The 10171-nt window shown below is 35.8% G+C and overlaps 1 protein-coding gene across 1 annotated transcript; it reads right to left on the reverse strand.

Moving 5' to 3' along the window:
* Positions 1 to 759: 759 nt before the first annotated feature.
* Positions 760 to 3453, reverse strand: LOC141339004 (uncharacterized). Its single transcript, XM_073844657.1, has 6 exons — positions 3393 to 3453; positions 2766 to 3083; positions 2345 to 2659; positions 1848 to 1928; positions 862 to 942; positions 760 to 773 (listed from the first exon to the last, which is right to left on the reverse strand). The coding sequence occupies exons 1-6, from the start codon at positions 3451 to 3453 to the stop codon at positions 760 to 762; spliced, it is 870 nt and encodes a 289-aa protein (XP_073700758.1).
* Between the last annotated feature and the right edge of the window lie 6718 nt (positions 3454 to 10171).

The following is a 10171-nucleotide window of genomic DNA, read 5'->3' on the forward strand; positions in this document are numbered from 1 at the left end:
TTGCAGCCTAAATCCTGTTTACATCAGATAAACCTGCTTCCGAGCAGGTTTAAGCTTACGGACCTGTTGCTATAACAGCAAGTCCCGGATGAGCTTCGAAGATCCGAACGATCCAAGATCACGCAAAATCGTCAACAATCAAATCCAGCTAACTTAGTTAGCGAGGTACGAAGAACGGACCCCTGGACTGGTTCTGACATCTCTGAAAGAGACACAAATATGAACGAGTATCCACTTTTTGGTCTTAGTCATCATGTTTGTGTATACATGGTAGTGAACACAAAGAAAAATACAAGTAAAAGGCATTGTTAACTTGGAGGGTGTGATATTGAATTGCTCCTACAGAGACAAACTGATTTGAATTTTTACTGTAATTAATAGTGCTTTTGCTTTTAATAGTGGAATGCTGGATGGATCTTGTAAATAAACACTTGGGTTACAATTAACTGGAATGTTCACATAAGATGTAAAAACGCTTGCTGTAGATTTATTTTAAAAGTGACATTAATTTCATTTCAAGTAATCAAGAACCAAACACACAGTCAATAAATCCACCAAATAACGTACATAGCGTGGTACAGCAGCCAAAAAATATATTTTATCATTTATCATATATTTTCAAAAGTAAGGATTTGTTTATGAATTTAAATCATCGGTGAAGAATTGAGATGAAGGTAAATCTTGCTGTAATCTGGCCTGTTATTAGTAGAAAGTATTTTACTCTAATAATGTGTTCATCACTATTTCCACTTGATGCTGCTATTCCTTCCTCTCTGCAAAATAATTCAACACAAAATCATTCACTGAGCTCTCATGACTAAAGAGTTTGTTCCAGATCAATTTGAATCATCTTAAACTCACCAGCTCTTCTTTCACAGATGATCTGAAGAAGAATCACAGTAGGAGCAGCAAACACCGCAAACTCAACAATAATCACAATCACTGCAGGAAAGATGATGGACAGATGTTAGACACAATCAAGAGAAGAAAAAAAAAAAGGTCAATCTGAGAAACTGCTTAGCATTCGGTAATATAATATAATTTACAGAACTGTAAAGACTAAACATGAAATAAAATGTATACAAACCTTTTTTTGCTTTAGAAACGCACCAATTAGGTGGAGCTGAGAACTGCTCTCTCCTGTAAAGGATGCAAAAAGCCTGCGCTCTGACCGTAACTCAACAGCTGTGTTGAAGTAAGTCTGCGCTGGGCTGATTTATCTTGGGGTGTATAGTTTTAGTGGTCAGTGAGATTGACCCATACACTAACCCAATGACTGAGTAACACAAAAACTACCCATCACTGAAAAATCAACCCAGCACATGAGCCAACAAATAACCCAGTGTTTTCTTCCATTGAGGTGAAGAGTGGAGCTTGATCTTAGGTGTGTGTGAATGTTGTCTATGATTGTCTGATGGGGCGAGGGGCCGACAGACGCACACAGACTGAATGCTCTTTATACAGACTGACAAATATTGGCTAACAGATCATATGCAGTGAACAAATGAAACACAGTTTATCATTGCATTAACATCAGCACTTCCATGTTCACTGCATTAAACCACAAACACCAGAGTCATCATCTACAACCAAACCAGCAGCTCCACCCTTCAGCTCAATGGAAACCACAAAACTACAACAGAACACTAACTCCTCAAAAGAAGAAATAACATTTGCACATTAAACACTAACAGGTCTTCACCTTTACTCATATGCAACACTTCATTTAATCTATTTATTTTATTGAAACAATTTAACTGAAGTGATTGCATGTATTTGTTAACATGGACAAGAAAGGATCCAGTAAAACTGACATCAGTGACAATATATATTTTTTTGTACTGTACCTCGTGTAGAAGTTACTGCAGTTGTTGTAGTTGATTTTGTGGTGTGGACTGGAATCTCTGCTGTAGTTGAATCAGCTCGAGCTGTAAAGGATAAATGTTAGTTCAGATGAATCACTGTAAAATATGACAATCATATATCATTTAGTTAACAAATAAGATAACTCTTATGCACCGCAAAAACACTGAAGTGAGAAAAACAGTTTACTTTACCTTTAGTTTTGTGGTTGTTTGTAGTTTTGTGATTCTGAGGGTTTGTGATACGAGCTGGAATCAATGTCGTTGTTGTATCTTGAGCTGTAAAGGATAAATGTTAATTTGGATCCATCATACTGTAGAACATGACAATTCTGTTTTAACTTTGATGACCACATTATATAAAATATTATAGTTTTGCTGTCAAGTTGACTTTTTTCATTATTTACAGCAGTCCTTTTAATAGTTCTTAGTGTAACTGACATTATTTGAACTTAAAATGATTAAAGCAATTATTTTCTTACCTGGTTTCCTGACAGTATATGTGGCTGAGGTCTTGAGTTGATCTCTGTGAGTAACATTGCATCTCCACTCTCTGTTGTCATCTTCATTCAGGAGTGTTGTAGTCAGAGTGATAATACAGTGTCCTGGAGCTGATATCTGATATCTGGAGTCTGATATCGTCAGTTTAACACCAGCCTGATTCACCCAGAACAGCTGATATCCCTCAGAATGGATCCAATCATCACAATAGACTCCAGTATATAATGAATACAACTGACAGGAGAGAGACACAGAGCTGCCTGGACTGATCTCAGTCTGTGAGGATGATGAAGAGACTGAAACACAAAATAACACACAAATCACACACTTCTCAATCATCATGGAGTTTAAATTAAGAATTTTTTTCTACATTTTAAATTGATTATATAAAAGTAAAATTACCGTGGAGAACATGCAGATAAACAGGTGTATCAGTTCCTTGTTGTTGTCCATTCACATATTGTCGGCAGTTGTAATATCCATAATCTTCTTTTGCAATGTTCTTGATGTTCAGAGAGCAGTCAGACCCCAGACTCAGTCTCTCATGACTCTCTGTGTCTTTCTTCTTTATCCCTAAACATATCAGTTCAACTAATGCTGAATGTCTGTTATTATAGATCCATGTAGTTGATTTGCAGTCATGAAGAGCATTATTACAGGGCAGACGGACATTTTCACCAGAACTGATGAACACATGAGCATCATCCACTCCACTGATACCTGAAACACAAGGATATTTGGGTGAACATTGTATTATATATTAATAAAGGAAAACAAAACAAAACAAAAATATCAGCATAAAAAATCACAAGATTAAAAACAGAATAAAATTTTTTATTTGTCATAAAGCTGTTGAATTAACAAACACACTCTTAATATGAAAATAATACATAGATGTTTGAGTATTGGACTGTCTAAGTTTGTTCAGGAATAAACCAAATAAAATAACAAAAATAAACTGATCATCTCTAAATGAACTCTTTCTCAGACTAATCCCACTGAATGTTGAGAAAGTACAGCTGTGTTTACCTGTGAGAAGTGGAGAGAGAAAGATCAGTCCCAGCAGACACAGATGAATCTTATCAGCCATTTTCTCTTTCTGTCAGTCTTCCTCTTCATTATATGCTCACAACTCTGTCTTTAAATACTAGCAGCTCTTCCTGTGTTTAACTTCCTCTGATCTGATTGGCTGAGTGTTTATTTCTGACACGAGCTGCATTTGACTGACACTATATCACTGCATGATGGACAAGAGTTGAATCAGCTTCATATTCTGACTGATCTTCACTGTTTCTGCTGATATTTGCTCTGAATTTCACTCATGATTGCTGTTTTCAGAGATGCACTGACACAAAACAGAAAATTACATCACAATGAGTGAACATATCATTTCTATTTCTGCAAATAATTATAACAATTATGGGATCATCACTTAGTCAAACAAACTTTTCTTTATGAAGTTTTACAGTTAACTTTTGCATTTATTTTAGAGTCAAGGCTTCTTATAATGCTGAAATGGTTGATTGTCACTCTACACGTTTGTAACTAAAATAGTGTATTAATTCTAGCAGTTTTAGTGTTTCAGATCTGTGATCTCACTGTTGAGTTTAACCGCAGTAGAGCTGAGATCAGCTCTGAACCCAGATTAGACTGATAATGTGAAAGGACACTTCCTCTTTTCTCTTTAAAGGAGGCTGCTTACAATGGCATTACTTTAGCATCTTAAAAAATAAATAAATAAAATAAAATAATAATAATAATAATAATAATATGTGTGTGTGTGTGTGTGTGTGTGTGTGTTTGTCATGTTGAGTTTGTCAGCCAGACATCAGTAGGCAGAGTCACTGCAGTTCCACTCACTAATTGACAGAGTTAGAGTTCATCTTAAAGGTCCTATGTTGTACACATTTCTGGAGGTTTATTTTAGTTGTTGATGTCCTTAAGAATATATATTTGCGGTATAAGTGCCAAAATCCATCTCAATATATTTTTACAGCTCCTTTCTTAGGAGCTCTGTCAAGAACAGGTCGATTTTGGCCCGTCTAATTAATATTCATGAGCCTCTCTTCTGATTGGCCTGTTGTTTTCTGAGTGATGCACAGCCAGGCCAATCACAGGTAACTACGGTCATGTATGCTGTAGCCGAGCCCAGAGCCATAGAGAGAACCTAACCTGCTGATACTCAACAGGATATTTCAGAACGATCATTAATGTTTTTTTCTTTTTCAAACACGAATGCAGTAGCTACCTAACTGTTGCTTTAGTAAAGCCCCTTTCACAATGCCACTGGTCTCTTATATAAACGTTGTTTGGAAGCCTGTGCAATGATGTAGTTTCCACATCAATAGACTGAACAAGGTTTTCTCGACTTTTATCCGTGTTCTTGTTGCTTAGCAATGGAATGGACACGATGCTGTCGGGGTTTGACAAAAGGAGGGTGGGACAGTGGTTGGTGCTCGGGGTGGTGACTGAAGGCAGTGACTGAGTAGATCGGAATTATAAGGTTCTATCTGACATTTTTGTCAAAATTTAGTTATTCACATATTCTTATTCTGTGACAACTTATTTACATTATTTGATGTTTCTCTGTTCATTTGGGGCCTTTTTTGGGAAACAAAAATGGTTATATATACAGAAGTCTATGGAACGGAAAAAAACTTTGAAGCTCAATATCTCAGAAGTGCTCAGAATGCAGATAGAACCTTATAATTCTGGATTCAAAAATTATATTTATAAAGCGCAAATATCCTTGAAAGCTACATGCAAATATCCTTAATGTCATTGAAAGACTATATATTTGCATCATATGGCTGTTGAGGTTTGGAAAAGTGTGAGAACTCAGTTTAACTGCAGTAGAGCTGAGATCATCTCTGAGCCCAGATTAGACTGACGTGTGTGAAATGACATTTCCTCTTCTCTTACTCTCAGTGAGCTGCTGTGTGTCATTAAACTCTCTTCAGTTAACAGAGACATAAATTCAGCCTTTAAACACACACACACACACACACACACACACACACACACACACACACACACACACACACACACACACACACACACACACACACACACACACACACACACACACACACACACACACACACACACACACACACACACACACACACACACACACACACACACACACACACACACACACACACACACACAGCAGTTGGGGTTTCCGTGTCTTGCTCAAGGGTCTCATGTCAGTCGTGGTATTGAGGGTGGAAGAATGCACCACAGTTCCTGCCACTACAGAGACTCAAACCCACAAACTTTGGGTTACAAGTCCAGTTCTCTAACCTTTAGGCCACTCTCTCAATTCTAGTTCTCACAACCCACTGCACTGCATATTTCATGTGTATCTTTTATCACGTACGATGTTTGTTCTTTTCAAGCATAAGTGCCATAAGTAGACATCACAGGATTTTCCGCCATGATTCCAGTTTGAAGTGAGCGCATATGTTCCATGTAAAGGGGTCCTATTTTGCTCTTTTACAAAGTCTTTATTTTGTTTTGGGGGTGCACTATAACATGCTCTCATGCTTGGCGGTTGAAAAACGCATAAAATGTCACATAATTTACATTATTATAATTAACAGCTTTCTCCCCAGGCAAGCACAAATGGTTCGATTAGTTCTGGGTTCCATCTTCAGAAAAAATAAATGTATTGTGATTGGTTAGCAGTCCCACTGCAGTGCAATTACTGACTTTTTTTTTTTTTTTTTTTTTTATATGTAAAATTTTATTTATTTGAAATGTTAAAATTCTACTTTTTTTATATTAACTGTTATCCTCCACGGGTCTGAGAGTAACGCAGTTTCAATTCTCTGTATGTCCTGTACTTGTGGCAGAATTGACAATAAAGCTGACTTTGACTATGATGAACAAACAATGAACAACTGTTTTTTATTAATATATGTATTGTTTCATGCTCATCTTTTTGTTTATGTTGTTGTCTTGAGTTTGTATACAGCAGGCATGGTTTATGCTTCAAGTCTTCTTCTCTGTTTTCAGTGCATCTCTGTGGCAGAGATACTGCGCCACATACTGGTCTGGCATGTATACTACATCATTTTTATTTGGATTCAGTGGTTTCTTGTGTATGCAGAGAATTCTAGAGACAATGCCGTGTTTACAGGATTTTTAACAGAAAAAAAAAGATTTGATAAGGAAAGCTCTGGCTTTGTTTGAATGGGCCTTTAGTTCTATGAGTGTTTGTAGTTGAGAGTTTGTGATGTGGACTGAAATCACTGCTGAACTTGATCTGTTCATTCAGATGAATCATACTGTAGAATATGACAATTATTAGCAAATTTAACAGAGAATCTTCCATAAATGTTTCATAAGATTGTTTTCTCACCTGAGCACTTAAAACTATATTAAAGAAACATCTCTTTAGCCAGTCATTCAAATATTTTATATTATAACCTGCTTCATTTATATCGGATCAAAGGCACATTATCACCTTTTGCTTAAACTGAACAGCACCATTTCATTTATTTATTTATTTAGCTATTTTGCTATTCTGTTTCTGCCATTAGATGCAATTAGGAATTACAGAAGCTTCAGTCTGAAATGGAGATCTGACCCCACCTGCTGGACACTTGGCAAACATCAAACATCATGACCTAGAAACTACAAACATCAATATCAGAAACTGGCAGAGAAAAGTGCTTATACAGTGTTATACACAACACTGATTATTTCTTAGTAATAAACAGAATCATCTGGGCCCAGTTTTTTCAAAAAATGTAATCTGGATGAAATTGGTCTGGATTTGGAAATCCCATGTTTTGCTATCCAGGATTAACTGATCTATTTTACTTTTATGACAGTTTTTTTAAAGGAACATTGGGTTGGATCACTGTGATCCAAATACCAAATTTCAGGATGACCAAATCCTGTTTACCAGAGCCTTAAATGGAACCAACAGTGCAGCCTACTGGCTCAGCAAAGAACAACAGCTGGGCAAAATACCAGTGGCCACAAAAAGCCATTGTTTGTTTAAATTGTAAGAAACAGAAACATTTTTACATTGTTTTTTAGTTTGTTCTAATGTTAAATAACACAACAAAAACAATACTGTCAAAAAGTCATTTACAGGACAGATACCAGCACTTTCAATCTTTGACTTTCCATCCATTTATTTGACATCTGATAGTTTTGATATTATGACTTCAAATATGAAGGAATTTATATATAATCAGTAACCACAACCATTAAGTTATGATCATTCACTTAAAAAATAAAACTTATTTTATTTGGTTCCAAAAAAAAAAAAAAAAATCACAACTGAATCCACCCTTCTGATGGGATCGGGATAATCCTGTTTTTTTTTTGGATCAAATAGATTCCAATCTGAGTTCAAAGTTTTGAATAACCCAAAGGGCAGGTTTGATCCAAATCAAATGTAAGATTGGATTACATGATCTGATCTTAATTCAAAATCCCTCTTTTACTTTAAAAAACAAAAACAAAACACATTTCCAGGATTTAATCCAATCCGTGATCCAAAATCCCACTGGATTACTTTTGAAAAACTGGGCCATGGACTGGTGCTGACATCTGAAAGAGACATGTATCTGAACAAGGATCCACTTATTAGTCTCAGTCACTTGACTTCTATGGCTCAGTCACCATGTTTGTGTATGCATGGTGGTGAACATGGACATGGAAGTAAAATGCTTTGTTAACTGGATTTGATCCAAATCAGTCTCTGGAAACATCTCTAGTTGGTGCTGGAGACCCTCCTTAATCTACCATTTTACCTTCCATATATTGGAACTATAAATGGAGATTCATTGTGAATTAAATACACATCAATGTACTCAAATATTAGATAAAAATTAAAATATAGGGTCTGTAATGATACAATGATCAACACATTTTATAAGTTCAGGTGTTTTTGTATTGACTCATTACCCCGATGATGGTCACAGACACTGTATAGTATATTTCTTGTAAAAGAGTACCATAAAGGACAGCAGGACTGTGTGTACTGTGCATTTGTTTCAGTATTAGTCTTGTATAATGACAATCAGATGAACCAAAATCATTATGAGCCAGCTTAAGTGTTCGCACTATAACACAAACTCAGACTAACCCAATGTATCGCTTCAGCAGAGTTTCTTACCTGGACTGTATCTGGATGCTGATCTGATCACAGTGAACTCATGAAGATGCTTCTGAGAAAACAAAATACAATGCAAAATATGACAACACTCTCAGTATGTTTTGATGCATTGATTTATATCAGTAATTAAAACATAAATTAACTGTTACACACATTAATCCCACTAAATGTCTTGTAGAGAAAATACCTTTAAAAAGTGGAGAAAGATCAGTCCGTCCCAGCAGACACAGATGACACTTATCAGCCATTTTCTCTTTCTGTCAGTCTTCCTCTTCATTATATGCTCACAACTCTGTCTTTAAATACTAGCAGCTCTTCCTGTGTTTGTTCACTTCCTCTAATCTGACCAATAGAGTATTTACTCCTGATATTAGGCCTACAGTTAGTATTTGCCAGTCATTATAGATAAGTAGGAGAACTGAGAAGAGTTCAGGCAGTTTTAACCTAGTCATTCTGTAAAAGCCTCGATAAATTAAATTAAATGCAGTGGAGTTAATGTTGTATCCATTGGGTGTTTTTAATAATTAATAGTCCTTTGCGGTGATTGGCTGTGATTTCTTTTAAATATGTAAATGTGTTTAAGCAGACAAGTCTAGTACTTAAAGCAACTGAGAGATGATGGATGGATCTTGTAAAAGGACACTTTGGTTACTATTAACTGGAATGTTCACATGTCCATGAGAAAATGCTCTCTGTTGTAGATTTATTTTACCATGACTGGTCTTCATTTCCAAGTAGTCAAGGATCCAAACACAGAGTCAATAAATGCACCAGTCCTTCACTAATACAAACTTGTATAGCGTGATACAACAGCCATGTAACAGCCAAAAACGAGATAGGGCCGAATGCAGAACAGCAGAACCATACGTCACAGCAGTCACACGGCAGCAGCGCCACGGCAGCAGGCTCAGACGGTAGTGGGCGGAGTCTCCATCTGAGATCGAAAGTGGGTGAAAATAATGATCAACTTATATTTTTCTATATATTTTTAAACAGTATAAACTGAGTACAAAGCTCAAACAAAAAACAAAACAAAACTTGAGCAATAGAATGTTTTTATTTAGTTAAACTATATTTTTTACCTAATCATTTCAGTATTAACCAATTTTTCATTGTACATAATACCATGTACTATACACTATACCCATCATAAACTGGATTTTCCCAAAAAATATTACAAAATCAAACAAAACATATAGCACAGAAGGCACACATTTAACAACAATAATAACCACACATTACTCACCTAACTAAATTAGTTTAAACCTAAAATAAATCAAAACTCTTTAAACATGCAATTAATCCAGAGGCATGATTTGTTCACACACTCATTAAGGAAATGTCCATATCATCCTTAAATTCAAAGTGAAGCATGAAGGGCTCTTTGGATAGCAGACTCTCATCATTTGTTTCTGCCATTATAAAAGTTCATTATGTTGCTGCACATGAAATATAACGCGAATAACATTAAATAAATATTTTTTTATAAGGTTACACACTGATTATTTATAACTTAAACCCCATTTTCTACCCATCCGTTGGTCGCGCATATACGCCATGTTTGTAGTTTTTTTACACTTTTTATGCGTATTTGTAGTTCTAATCAAACCCTCGTTCAACACGCAATGTGTTGTGGGCAATATAATAGCCGTTAGAGTGCGCATTAATC

Source organism: Garra rufa, chromosome 1 (assembly GCF_049309525.1).
Source record: "Garra rufa chromosome 1, GarRuf1.0, whole genome shotgun sequence".
Taxonomy (NCBI): domain Eukaryota; kingdom Metazoa; phylum Chordata; class Actinopteri; order Cypriniformes; family Cyprinidae; genus Garra; species Garra rufa.

Coding starts and splice junctions, on each gene's coding strand:
- LOC141339004 (XM_073844657.1), bottom strand. CDS start 3,453: ATGGCTGATAAGATTCATCTGTGTCTGCTGGGACTGATCTTTCTCTCT. Junction 2,660..2,765: donor TTATCTGCATGTTCTCCACG/GTAATTTTACTT, acceptor TTTGTGTTTCAG/TCTCTTCATCATCCTCACAG. Junction 1,929..2,344: donor ATATACTGTCAGGAAACCAG/GTAAGAAAATAA, acceptor TATCCTTTACAG/CTCGAGCTGATTCAACTACA.